The 15,146-nt window shown below is 31.2% G+C and overlaps 1 protein-coding gene across 1 annotated transcript; it reads left to right on the top strand.

Moving 5' to 3' along the window:
* The first annotated feature begins 7,452 nt into the window (after positions 1-7,452).
* Positions 7,453-8,792, top strand: LOC123884839. Its single transcript, XM_045934073.1, has 2 exons — positions 7,453-8,426; positions 8,742-8,792. Exons 1-2 carry the CDS (start codon positions 7,533-7,535, stop codon positions 8,751-8,753), a joined length of 906 nt encoding a protein of 301 aa, XP_045790029.1. The 5' UTR covers positions 7,453-7,532; the 3' UTR covers positions 8,754-8,792.
* Positions 8,793-15,146: the final 6,354 nt, after the last annotated feature.

The following is a 15,146-nucleotide window of genomic DNA, read 5'->3' as shown; positions in this document are numbered from 1 at the left end:
AAATCTTCCACAACATGTGCCAACATTCTTTCTTTCCTAGGACAGGAAGCAAAGATAAGGTAAACTGATAATGATCTACTTGTCATGTATCATCTATCTAAAGGTATTCCACTTGATTTACCCTTATTTGATTCTTCAACACATGATCACAATTGCAAATTCTGGAATCAAAAAGATAGCCTTACCTTATGGAATGTTACTCCACTAGGATTTTTAGAGATAACCATGTAGATGAGTCTAAACAACTCTTTGATAATCAATGGTTTACTTTTGGAACAAAAAATCTGAGTCACATGAAAAAGGAAATCACTCCTGGCAACACCTCTACTGATATTGGAAACAAAAGAAAGAGAATTGATCCTGATAACAACCTGGATATGCTTGCTAGAGCATCTGGAGAACAATCTGAGAATGTTCTCCCAACTGGTGAAAATGTGGATATTCACACCACCATCTCTGATACACAGCCAATCAATTTGAATACATCTTTGAATCTTGGACCAACTTTCTCTAATGAAGTAGAAACATCATCTCAACAAGCTGGAAAGATTCTCCAAGGATTTCACTCTACAACTGCTCCATTCAATACCTCTGTGTTTTCACCACTTATGTCATCATCTCATGGAAGCCTGCAATCCATGTTTAGCACTGATTTTGTAAGGAATCTAATGACTTCCAACAGCCCTGATCCATCACAAATACCTGTTCCCATCTTTTTGCTGGTACACTACCATCTTTACCAAACTCTTTTGCAACTTTGGACTCTTTTTGCTCCTCTGCAAATGCTGCTGCTGCTGCTACTTGGTCTATGCCTGCTGGCTTTGAGGGAAATTTTCAACATGAGGCTGGTACTTCCACTGATCCCAGGCCTCCCAAACGTACAAAGCTTGAAAAGAGAATGTCTCAGATGAGAAAGGATTTAACTCAGCTGATGAGAGGCATGTCAATGCAAAATGACATGTTAATGTATATTATGCTTGAGTTTCAGATCATGAGAAACTGGTTGAATGAGTGTGTTTGTACTCCTCTTCAGATTGTTCCACCACCTCCCAATCCACCACCACCTGTTGAGCCATTCCCACAACCTGAAAACTCCACATCCTCTGATGATTCCAGCCCCACCATTCCTGAATAACTTCTGCTGCAACCCTCTTTTTTCTACCCTTTTCAATGATGACAAAGGGGGAGAATGATTTGAGAAAATGAGGGGGAGATTGAACTTGTCTTTTTGAATGCTTAATCATGTTTTAATTTACCTGTTTAGAGGATTAGATATTTTGGGAAGTTCCTTTTGCTGCTATAAGAACTTCTCCTACTATGTTGTTATTTTCTAAACTAGGATTTGTGTTTTAACTTTTGCTTGAATCATTATGTGTTAATCATGAACTAGAAATCATGTTGGATTCTCACTTTGTGAGCTTAATGATTAATGAAATCTATTTTGATTCATATTATGTGTTTTTTGCTCAATTCTTTATGCTTAAGCAATTATGAAAATTGGATGCTTGAATTGAGGGGGAGCTTGAAAATTAAAACACTAAACAATTTATTTGTGTTTACTGAATTGATTATATCAGAATCCCATTTTTAAAACATAATTCAAGAAGTTTGTCATCATCAAAAAGGGGGAGATTGTTGAGGCAAAATGCAAAATCCCAATTTGATGTTTTAAAGATAACAAACATCTTAATTATATTTTAAATGTAATTCTGATCTCATTGTTATCTAACAAGTGCTCTTGAGTGTTTTAATTAGTCAGGAACAATTAAGCTTCTAATCTCAATGATATTCATTATGTTTTGGCAAAAAGAGGAGCTTCAGGATCAGTCTGAGAATGATCTCTGGTTTAATTGCAACATTCTCCTCATGAACAAGAATAAATGCAAAAGCACTTATTTCATTAAGTCAACCATATACAAGACAAAGAAGCACTTTTATCTTGGTTTTAACTCACAAGATCACAACAGTTCATGAACAATTAAGGCAAGGAATAATTGGAAGAAAAGTGACTTTCCTCTTTGGACAAAGTTAATGATCAAGCATGTGCAACATGATAAATTCTCAAGGCATCATCTAATCAGGTGTATCAAGAGTGTTTGGACAAGAATTACATAGACCAATAAGGATGAGACAACACACATTCAACTCATAGTTGTCATGTACCTTCAAAGTCATTATTTAATGAACATTCTCCAAGAGATTAATTTTTAATCAAGAAAAGAAAGTACATGGAAAGGACAAGTGAATAGTTATGCAAGGACATCACAGCTGCATTCCCTTCACACTACAGCTGGCCACAGGTCTGCATCATTCTCCATTTGAAGATCAAGTGCAAAAATCGCCCAGATTGGAGAACGATCTCAGAATGATGCTGAGAATGACTGTCCTTTGCTTTTGAAGTTGCAAGCTCATCTACAGCTGGCCAAAACGTGCCTAAATGATCTATAACGGATATACTTGGTGAGGAAGCAATGAACAACTATCTACAGCCCATTGCAAGCTGTCATTTTGGCCCTTTAAAGTGAAAATATGAAGAACAGAAGGGAGAACGTTCTGAGAAAGATCAGTTTGAGCTTATCCACTCAACAACTCAGCATGAGCTGTCTATTTTGAATCAACTAGCCGTTGGTGAACTTCCTTTGGGACCAAGGAACTGAAGACTCAAGGTTCATCTATAAAAGGAAGGCTTTGGCAACATTGAAGAGCAAGAGTTTTAGCTACAACAATCAATCTACTTGTCTTTGTGATACAAGTTTTCAAGCTCTTCTTTGAAGATCTCTTTCACTCCATATATTGTAATATCATACTAGGATCAGTATCCATTTTGAGTGAACAAAGAGAGATTTTATTGTAACTAGCTTTTCAACTTAGTTTGAGTGAGAAAGCTTTAAGATCCAAACCATTATCAATATTGTAAAGATTGGCTCAAGTCAATACGTAACTATTGATTGAGTGACACCTCATAAAGTCTAGGAAAGACTTAGGTAGATCAAGCAAGTGAAGCTTGGAAGATTGTGATCTTGGATTAGATCAAAGAAGAAGTGTATCTTGAGATCGGTAGAATCTCTTAGTGGACAATCTCACAGGAGCGTGGGGACTGGAGTAGCCCATACTATTAAGGGGTGAACCAGGATAAAATTATTGTGTCTCTTCTCTCCCTTAAACTCATATTAATTTTGTGCAAACACTAACACACACAAATCACTTATTGTTTTTGTTTGCAGCTCAGAGATCGTTCTCAGATCATTCTCCTAACTTATGTTATTTATTCTGAGATCATTCTAACGTATGTTTTGATATCTAATTTTTAAAAGGACAATTTTTAAAGGTTCACAATTCAAACCCCCCTTTCTTGTGAAAAACTTTGCTACTTCAAGAGTAACCAAAAAAAAGTTTTGTTTTTTTTTTTGACTAAAAGTTGTTATTATATATAAAAAAAATTCTTATATATATATATAATAACTAATAATAGAGTAACAAAAAAAAACCGAAGATGAAAAAAAAACTAATAATAATAATAGTAACCAAAAAACTAATAATAATAATAATAATAATAATAATAATAACTAATAATAATAGAGTAACAAAAAAAAAAAAAACTGCAATCACATAGTCAGCGATTGCAGTTTTTTTTTTTTTGGTTACTCTATTATTATTAGTTATTATTATTATTATTATTATTATTATTATTATTATTATTAGTTTTTTGGTTATTATTATTATTAGTTTTTTTTTTATATTCGTTTTTTTTGTTGGTTACTCTATTATTAGTTATTATATATATATATATATAAGAATTTTTTTTATATATAATAACAACTTTTAGTCAAAAAAAAAAAAAACTTTCTTTTAAGTAAGTTCATAAAAATATAACAACTTTTAAGTATTTTTTTTCATTTTTTTAATTAAAAACCCACATTAATTAATGAGTTGGCAATTAAAAATAAATAAAAAATAAATTAATTTCCACGTGTCATGCCACGTCAAGATTCTTCCATGTCATATGCCCACTTGTTAAGCCAGGGGGGTAACGCAAAGAATCTTGACATTGCAGGGGGGTAATCTCAAAAAAATATTTTGCAGGGGGGTAACGCAAAACTCACCTATTTTGCAGGGGGTATAACACTATTTACCCTTTAATTTATAAGTCATATGACATAAGCTATAAGTTAGCTTTTTTGGCTTGCCAAACAGACCCATAATAAACTAATGATTCAAGACCAACAAAAGATACAGAGACTACGATCGGGAGGGGCTAGAACCACTAGATGCCAAAATTGACCTTAAACCAGATTAAATTTGTGGTGAAAGCAACAAAAAAATATACAAACACCACATTTCCATTAAAAATCTTAAAACAGTGAAAATATAAGTCATTTTTCTTATATACTCCCTCTGTCCCTTCCTATAAGACTTAGGGAGGTGTATTCAATTGGGATTTCAAAGGATTTTAAAAGACTTTTTTATAATAAAAGAATCTTGTGGTATTCAATCAAGATTTTTATGGAATGTAAATAAATCTTGTGGTATTAAATTAAGAGAATTAAGATTATTTTTTTAAGGTAACGAAATATGTTGGTATTCAATTGAGTTTTCGTACTATTTATAAAATGTCTATTGGTATTCAAAAATATACAAATTTCAATGGATTTTTTCATGGAGTGGATTTTAATGGATTTTATGAGACTTTTTAGTTAAAAATACACATGATTGACTCTTTCAACAATCTCACCACAAGCCTTGAGATTTCATAAGATTGTTTTTTCTATTGCCACCAGCATCGGACCTAGGGGGGCTGGGGAGGGCCATGGCCCACCCCCAAAAAATATGAAATTACTTAAATACCCTTGGGAGTTTTGTAAAATTATACCTATCTACTATATATATATATATATATATATATATATATATATATATATATATATATATATATATATATATATATATATATTGGTTGCTAGTGGTCTATAGCATGGTTTTATAGCAATAGGTCGCATGTTCAACTCCCTCTTTCCTTAATTTTTGCATTTTCTTCTTTTCTTTTAAAAAATTCATGTTTAATACCCATAATTTGAACCCATGGGGAGTTGGAGACCAAAACAATTCCTCAAACCACTTAACCAAACACATTTTTTCATAAAATGTTAATTTTCATGTATATATATATATATATATCAATACAAAAAATAGACAATTTTGTTTTTCTTTTATAAAAAAAGCACAACTATTTTCAATTAAAAATAATTATTATCTTTTAAGCAATAAAATATATAATTTTTTGATGATCCAACTTATATAAATATTAATTTAAAATAAATCATTGATAATTTTTCAAGTCATTTGGAACACGTGGAATATTATTTAGAGCATGAAATTTAATTTTATGGTAAAATTTATATTTATTCTAAATTAAATTTTTGTATGAAATATAATTTTTATATTTAATTTAAATATTATAATTTTTTTACGGCCCACCCAAGAATTATTTTCCAGTTTCACCACTGATTGCCACCAATTTCTTCTCGTTCAGTCCAGATATTTTTTCTCTCTTTGATTTCTCTCCAAGCTTTTCCTCTTGCAACTTTTTAATTACCTATTTTCTTTTGCATACTACTGTTCAATTAATTTTTATATATTAACACAAATCAAAAGAAAAAAGTCATGTTCTAGCCGACGACATAGTAGTACACTAGTATGTATGGTCTGTATTAACCTCAAGAATATTTCCAGGTTATTAATGTTGTTGTTGGCATAAAAGAAAAAGGTCATATATGCATATTGTTGCATCAATTGATAAGTTAGTTTGAAATTATAATGGATCAACATGGATCGAAAGATTATTTACTGTAACACTTTTTCTTTCATTCATTTTTTCATTCACCTGGAAATTATAATGGATCATTGATAAATTAGGTTATTCACTTTTTCTTTCATTCACTTGATTTTTTTTAAGGAATTATTGATTGATTCATTATATTTATAGAAAAAATTTGTATCGAATTTATTGAGTCATTTAAATATTAAAAATCCATAAAGTATTTTGAAATCTCAAAAGTCTATATTATAAAATCTCACGGATTCTTGTGTTAAGAATCTTGATTGTAAAAAGTCTTTCAAAAATGTCTTTTAAAATCTCACAAAATCAATATGATCTCACAAAGTCTTTCAAAATTTTAAAGATTTTTTTGCCAAAATAGTCTTTCGAAATCTCAATCCAATACATCCCCCTTAGTTTGACAAAATACACGGTTATTAAGAAAGTTGGATTGAGTATTAAATTGATTGACAAATTATATTGATTTTTCATATTTACCCTTAAAATTAAGGGTTCCGCTAACATGTGCAATTAATGAACTAGTATCCCACTTAATGTGTTTCAAATATAGTAATAATCAAGTTTATTAATTAAAAGATATGGTTCATAGTATTTATTAATTATTTAAATCAATTACAAAGGCAAATTGTGATACTTGCCAATCATTATCATGATTACACGCGCCTGACATTATATGCATCCTTAATAATCTAATTTTTTTCTTTTTGTTAACAAATAGGATATCCTATTGTAAAAAAAAAAAAAAAATTAGCATATCTTTATGCATCCAAAATATGGCCAAAAATTAATCATTTAAGTATTTATTTATTTATTTATTTATTTGAACCAAACAAACTTACTGCATTTCATTAATTATCATTTAAGTATTTATTTTAAGTGTTTATTTTTTGGATTTAATTAATCATTTAAGTTTTTTTTGTTTCAGTGAATAAAACTGAGTATTATAGTATTATGTTGTGATGGTAACGATTGTTAGTGCTATTTTGGATTTTGAATTGCTAATATGTTTTGGAATTTTATAATACTTATAATTTAATTTTTTTAAGTAAAAAAAAATTATTTTTTTGTTTTCAACTTAAAAAAAAAATTGACAAAAAAAAATCTGCTTTTGTACCAAAATAATTTAGCTGCGCGTGTAATCATATGATGATGGTTGGCGGGTATCATAATTTGCCTTTGTAATTGATTTAAATAATTAACAAATATTGTGGACCATATCTTTTAATTAATAAACTTGATTATTACTATTTGTGAAACACATTAAGTGAGATACTAGTTCATTAATGGCATCTTAAAATGTGCCCTTAGAGCATAGGTTAGCAATTGCCTAAAATTAATTGTAGTGCTTTGTATTGTATCAAACAAAAAAGAATTTAATGCTATTCAAAAACTATGTAAAGTAAATAAGGATAAGTTTCGAAAAAAATAATTAATGTCATTAACAATTGCAAAAGAATCTTATAAAAAGGGATAAACCTTTTGTCAAACTTGATCTTATAAAAAGGGACGAGAGAGTATCAAATATTTAACTCATTTATATTCAATATGAAATTAACCACTTACATTTTAACCCAACAATATATCAAGCTTGATAAACCAAACATGAAGACGAAAAGCACACGAGATGGTTTTTAGAGAGAGAAGTTCTCCCCTCTCTCTAAAAATTAGGGTTTAGTGGATCTGCCGCCCCCTCTTTATGGGTCTCCCCTCCGCCATCGGAGCTTCTTCCCTCTGTAATAGAGTTTGTCTCCTCCCTTGTGGAGGTTCCTCTCCCATGTATGTGGGTTTTTCTTCCTATTTTACCATCCCTTTACCTTCCTTTGTACCACCACCACCACCATCAACCACCACGTTTTCTGATCAACCACCACCTTCAACCTCCACGTTTTCTGTTCAACCACCATCATCAACCACCATCACGTTTTCTGTTCAATCCTCCAGCAACCGTCAAGCTATGGTGCTCTCAAATCTGAACCAAACTTCAACAAACTGTTTACGAATTTGTGGCCATGTAGAACGGCCTCCACCGGAGCCACCACCATTGGAAAAAATGAAAGTATTGGGATATTGTGTTTTTAGATTTGCGATTGTTATTGTTTTTGTGTTTTCTTGTTGTTATGTGTGTTGTGTTTTGTTCTTCAGTTTAATCTATGTTAAGTTTGCACTTATGGTGTTTGTTAAAATGCTTCAAAGATGTTTGGCTGAAGGGATTCATGATGAGAGTAAGAATCTAATAGTGATTGCTGCAAACCAGCTCATCTTCTCCACTCAAGAAATGGTTCCTTCACATGTGGTGAGTTTAAACAATTTCGAGAACCCGGATAGTCGATATGTGCGTCCACAAGCCAAAGAAATGATCCGTAATTGGATAGAGTTAAAGACTGTGGTTCCTCAACCCACTTATCATGTGTGGAAGAATCTTGCTTGGTTGCTTGGATTAAGCTATTGGTTTTGTAGTATTTTACTGGTTTCTAACTCCTTTAAGCTTATTGATGTCCAAACCTTGGTTGGTTTAGTAAATTGTATTGTTTTTAGAATGTGGTTAGAGAATGTCCTAACATATGTATCTCAATGTTTGTACTCTCTTTATCTTAGACCATTTTAATAAAATGGTCCCTTAAAGACATTTTTGGTTTTAGATTGGTCCCTTAAAGAAAAAAAGGTCCAAATAGGTCCCTTAAAGAAAAAAAAGTCCGAATAGGTCCCTTAAAGACATCTCCGTTAATCAGTTTGGTCCCTAAAAAGAGGTCTAAATAGGACCAAACTGATTAACGGATATGTCTTTAAGGGACCTATTCGAACCTTTTTTTCTTTAAGGGACCTATTTAGACCTTTTTTTCTTTAAGGGACCAATATGAAACCAAAAATGTCTTTAAGGGACCATTTTATTAATTAAGCCTTTTATCTTATTATCTAATGGAAGATGTTGTTTACCTTAAAAAAAAAAAACAATATATCAAGCTTAGAATCTAAATTCACATTGGCAAAATTAGCAAACTTGTTGGGTTATATATGTTTCTACAGATGTTTAGTAGTAACTAATCTCTGTCGAGAAGATTATGAGATATACAAGAAATACCTTTTCCTTCAACTAAATTTTTCCATACGCGAATCTCACCACTTATTTGAGAGTTTAAGAATTCGATATTGGGCATAACTCATTCATACAAAACCGACTTGATTGGTACAGTTGCATTCTCTTGAAAATATCATTGTGGAATGAACTTCTTTTACATCTCTACACCTCTGTAAAATTAAGTTCTGACTATCAATTAGAAATATATCTCGAGTATATTATACACCATTCAAAAGTTACAAAAATATTCTAATTTCTAAATAAATACAATAATTAATTATACTAACAAAAAGTGTATACAATGATTGTAACTTACTTCCACCATACCACAGTATATGGCACTTTGTAAAAAAAATTGTACCACAATATATGTTGTTTTATATTATCAATGAAGCATTTAATATTATTTTTTTTATTATACTTTTAACTATTTATTACTATCTCTTCTTACAATTCTTCAATTTATTTTTTCCATACCATAAATAAAGGACAATTTTGTAAATCAACTCATAATTTCTTTTTTCCATACAACATTAATTACCTTTCTTAATATGTATAAAAATGTCATAGCGACATATATTGTTGTATGGAGAGAGTATATACTAACCCGTGAAAAGGTTCATGATGACTTTAACCATAACTTGGATGGATCAACCTCTGTTATTTTGTCATATAGCATGCAATGCAGCTCTAACTTTTAGTGATAAAGTGGCTCACTATTGGTCCCTACATATAGATAGCACCCTTTTCTTACGTTCAAATTTGATTGGATACTCAAACTGCACCAAAGGATAAGTTTGTCGTTGATCCAACCCGGTATATTCCAGATAGTGTTTTAAAAACCGGACCGGACATCAAATCGGCAGGGCACTGGTTCACTGGTCCATTAGTCGAACTACTAGGTCACTGTTCGAACACAAATTGGATTAAACCGGTAGAATGAACCAGTATTTATAATAAAATTATACCGTTATTAACTCGGTCGAAGGAATGGTGTTGACAAAAAAAAAGGAATGGTGTTTCTTCATTGGGGCCTAATAATAAACTTACCAAAATTAATATAGCCCAATCAATATTTCTAGTCCAAAATGAAAATGAATAACCGTATACTATGGAAAAATAACATCTTTTGTAGTTCCTAGAGCATCGACCCGTGCGGTGCACGGGTCTGATTAGCTGTAAGATATATAATGATTAAATAAGATATGATAATTCTAATAATATAATATGAAAAAAGTTGAGTAACATTAAACGATAGTTCAACAATAATTTTGGATAAATATTCATACAAAGAAAATTATGTTATATTACAGAAGACTTCCTTATAGACCACATTCGAAGTCTTAGTCGTATCTTCACCGTCATCATCGTTGATCAATATTTTTAATCCTTTTCTAGAAGTAACTCTTGAAATTGCAACATACAACTGACCATGTGAAAACACTGGCGATGGAAGATATATCCCAACATGCTTTAAAGATTGTCCCTGACTCTTATTAATAGTCATCGCAAAAGAAATCACTATAGGAAATTGTCTCCGTTGAAATTTAAAAGGAATTCTCACGTCAGATGGTGTCAGAGAAAATCTAGGTATGAAAACCTGATCACCAATATTACTTCCTGAAATAATTTTTCCTTCAAGAGCACGTTTTCCCAATCTCGTAATAATAAGTCTTGTTCCATTGCATAATCCTAATTTTTTATTCAAATTCCTTAATAGCATAATTGGAACTCCAACTTTAAGTCTCAACTTGTGATTTGGAAGTCCTCACGTAGAAATCGTGTTCAAAAATTCGGGAGTATGAACATCATCCACTGTTTGACCGTCTACATTTTGTGTGAGTGGAGTATCATAACTCAAATATGTTTTTTCTTCACCAGGAATTAAATCCAACATATAATCATTTATTGTGTCGATTATTGAATTTTTAGGAGCTAGTATAGCTCTATTTTGGAAATACTTTATATCATTCATGTTTTGTAAAAATTGGGGATATGTGCTTTCAACGATAGAAGCAAGAGGATCACATGAATTTGAAATCAATAAATTTGATGGAATGTCAAGTTCTAAATCATCGTCGCTGTCATCTCCAATTTCTCCATCGCCAACACCTAAAACCCATTCAGAAAACAATCTTCTTTGTTCAACGTCTGCACTCGAAGCACCACCGAGAAGCCTCATGTTTTTACTCAATGTTAAAACTTCACAAAAATTCCAAAGAACCGAAGAATTAATAGTAGCATGAACAACTTCTGGCTTTGTACATTTGGGTATTACTGGTAGAATTTGTCTAAAATTATCTCCGCCAAAAACAACAACTTTTCCACCGAAGGGAATGTGTTTATTTTTTTCATCAACAGACTTGAGAATATCTTTTAAAGTTCGATCAACAGCTTCAAAACAATGTTTGTGCATCATTGGTGCTTCATCCCATATAATGAGCTTTGCTTTTTTGTATTAATAGCATCAAAGAGCTTTTAGGAACTATGATACATGTTGTAAACTCGTCAACATTTAGAGGAATACAAAACCTTGAATGTGCTGTTCTACCGCCAGATATAAGCAATGCAGCGATCCCACTTGAGACAACTGTTAAAACTATCTCACCTTTTGAGCGTAATGCGGCTGACATGACCCTCCAGATAAATGTCTTCCCTGTACCGCCATAACCATAAAGAAAAAACACACCAGGTTTGTTTTCGTTAACTTTTGTCATGATTGTGTCATATACTTTACGTTGCTCTAAAGTCATAGTTGACATCAATCTAACATGTTCCTCAGCTAATGATTGTCTGTTATAATTCAATTCGTCGTGTATTAAACTATTTTGTATATCAGGAACTAATGATGTATCTGCTGTAGGCATTGGAGGATAATTTTTAAACTCTTCCCACAACTACGTAACATCATCTCAATATTTGCCAAAAGAAGATTCATGAAAATTACTTCATTAGGACAGTACTTATTAGTAACGCTCCACATATTTGCCACACGAATTTTCACCTTCAAATCCTTTTTTCCAGGATAGAGAGCAGCCAATGGAGTTAGAGTTGTTAATTTTCCAGCCAGGAGTGATAAAGGATTGTAGTCAACCAAAAATTAACAAAGACGAAAGCAATTAGGCGGTGCTCATTTTTTTTTAGCTAAATATGCGGTGCTCAATTTGATACATAAGAGTTGTTATTTATATTGAAAAACATAATATTGATTTTTAATTAGGGTTTTGTATTCATGTCTTTTTATTTATTTCCGCATACTAATTTTACGCATAAACATTAAAAACCAAAAAAGAGACCAAAAAAATACTCGATAAAATAAAATCGTATTAATTATAGGCGTATTAATTAACTTCTAAAATTAAACGACATTAAATGTATTAATTAATTTCCAAAAAAATATGAAAATACAATTGTGTCAATAATAGAAACATAGAAATTGATTTGTGGCATAAATATTTTTGTAGTGACAATATTAGTTTAAATTATTTTGAACACAATCGGTGACATACTCCCCTCGGATAAAACTGATGGAAGTAAAAAAAGTATAAAAATAGTAAAAACGGTGTGGGAATAATTGACTTAAAATTGCTTTGATTGAAATGATAAAGGTCAACCAAAAATTAACAAAGATCAAAAGCAAATAGACAGTGTCCAATTTGATAAAGAATAATGCTAGCAACACACTCTTTAACAAACACACTCCAACACACTCTCTTTTATTGGTTGAAATTCACATGGGTCCCATAAAAAAATGTGGACCCATATAACTTTTATGGGACCCATATAAATTTTAACCAATAGAAGAGAGTGTGTTAGAGTGTGTTTGTTATTGGAGTGTGTTGCTAGCACTCCTCTTTGATAAATGTCTTAATAAAAAACCTTACAAAAATAAGAAATATGGGAATAGAAAATTAAATGTATAATAAAAAATTGTGACAACATAATGATTAATAACGACACATGTATTTTGCGGACATCATGAATTTGCTTGATATTTAACATCTTTATTTTTTTTTGGACACAATTTATGTAACAATATATATAGAATAAATATATATAATACAAAAGGACAACCAATATATATATATAGAATACATTTAATCACTAAACAATATTTGAATCCTAAATACTTTGTAAACACGTAAAAAAAAAATATTTAGATCTACAAAAGGACAACCAATATATATATATATATATAGAATACATTTAATCACTAAACAATATATAGAATACATTTAATCACTAAACAATGGTCGAATCCTAAATACTTTGCAAACACGTAAAAAAAAAAAAGAAATGTTAATAAATATAAAGGAAATTATTGATGGTGTTTATCAATTATTGTACATAATTTTAATCACAATTGATATACTTGGCATAGTGGTTGAAAATATTGCCTTGCACTGAAGGGTTGTGAGTTCGAATCATAGTCAAGACAAAATTCTATTATTTTTTAATAAAAATTGCTTAATAAAATGGAGGGAAAACGGGGAAAGCAAATTAGGGTTTAGAGTTTGCTTATGTATACAAGCTTATAATATAAAAGATTACTACTACTAGGGTTGGCCGCACCTATGTTACTCCCAGTGTCTCACATGCAGCTTCAGAAATTTTTTTCTTTTTCTTTTTTTTGTTTAAAAAATACTCCCCACATCTCTAAGAAAACAAGGTAGGATATGATCATTAAACCATTTATAATTTCAAGATTTAGATCTATTCATCATTTTTTCATCTTTTGATATTAAGTTCATCTTTAAGATCTGAATTCAATTATTGTTTTCTCCTCCTCCGATCTACATCATCCTCTTCTCCTCTTTCTCACCCCTCTGATCTGTTTCATCATCGATTTGGCTCAATTGAAAAGTTTTTTTTAGCGAAAAAAAATCAGTAATTGTTAGAAAAAATCTCCTTTTGTTGTTTTTTAGTGAAAAAGGAATGGTTTTACCAACGCGTGCAATCGAACCAGCGGTTTGGGGAACCGGCCGGTTCACCGGTTTTTCCGGTTTTGAGCGGTTCCCATCGGCCTAACAGCTTATCCGATCCAATGTTTAAACCAGACCGGACCACTTCCGGTTCACGGTTCGACCGGCCGGTCCGGTTTTTAAAACACTGCTTCCAGAAGTCTCGGTGCAGATTAATTGCTTGGATATTTATGAAAAAGTTGGAAGTCCACACTTCAATAGAAGAAAAACAGTTGCTTGCAATTCGATTCAGATACATTTAGACATATATAACTAATCCTCCGGCCTCTTTTCTAAGCCAAAGTTCCTTTTAGCAAACTTATTAAGGAGTAGTTTTTTTGTCTTTAATTTCATGTGATATTTCTATTGAAATTCATAAAATGAACTTATAATTTGCATTAGAACTCTACAATTATGTTAAAAAAGTAGAACAATTAATGAGAGTACTTTTAGGAAGAATAACATTAAAGGGGAAACAGTCATTTTAGTCCCTGAAGTGCAAATCATTTTGGTCCCACTCACTGTCATTCTGGTCCCCGACTGAAGAAAAAATACAAAATAGTTCCCGACTCTACAATTTGTTAGTCACTTTAGTCTCTGACGTTAAAAATGACCGTTAACTTTACAAAAAAATTGATGTGACATTTTTTGGGGACACGTGGCACATTGACTAGGCATTAGTTGGACAAGTGGTCTGATGATATGGCGAGGGACGAAAATGACAATACGAGGGACCAAAATGACAATATTTTTTCTTTTCTTTTTTTTCTTTTCATTTCTTCATCTTCTTCCTCTCACTCCTTGTTCATACAATTATCAATAAAATCCAGAATTTTAAACCCAAATTTTTTAAAATGTCATCAGTTAGGTTAAAATTTGTAAAATTTTAACCTAACTGGTGGCTGATGGCTGATGGCTTATGGCTGATAGCTTATAGCTGATAAACTAACTGAAGTGTTTAGTCAAATTAGCGGTTCAAAATTTTGTCATAGAAAGAAGTTAAAACTTCTGAACACAATTTTCCAAAACCTTTTAATCCTACAAACATATGAAAACAAAAAGGTTTGGGACGATCTAAGAACAAAATTTTGATGCCACAAAACTTTGAATGCATCTAAATGAATTAGGAAATAAAGAAATCAAATACAATTAGATTTTTGTTTTCAAAATGATGTGAATTAGGTTTCTATTATAAGATTCAAATATACTTATAGTTTTGGAGTGAAATTCAAATTCAATTCGAATATATTACTTTTTTTTTTTATTAAACGAA

The sequence above is a fragment of the Trifolium pratense genome, linkage group LG5 (genome assembly GCF_020283565.1).
Source record: "Trifolium pratense cultivar HEN17-A07 linkage group LG5, ARS_RC_1.1, whole genome shotgun sequence".
Taxonomy (NCBI): Eukaryota; Viridiplantae; Streptophyta; class Magnoliopsida; order Fabales; family Fabaceae; genus Trifolium; species Trifolium pratense.
This window is presented reverse-complemented; position numbering and strand designations above follow the sequence as displayed.

What these genes read in the sequence shown, in the direction of transcription:
- LOC123884839 (XM_045934073.1), top strand. Translation starts at nt 7,533, where the DNA reads ATGGGTCTCCCCTCCGCCATCGGAGCTTCTTCCCTCTGTAATAGAGTT.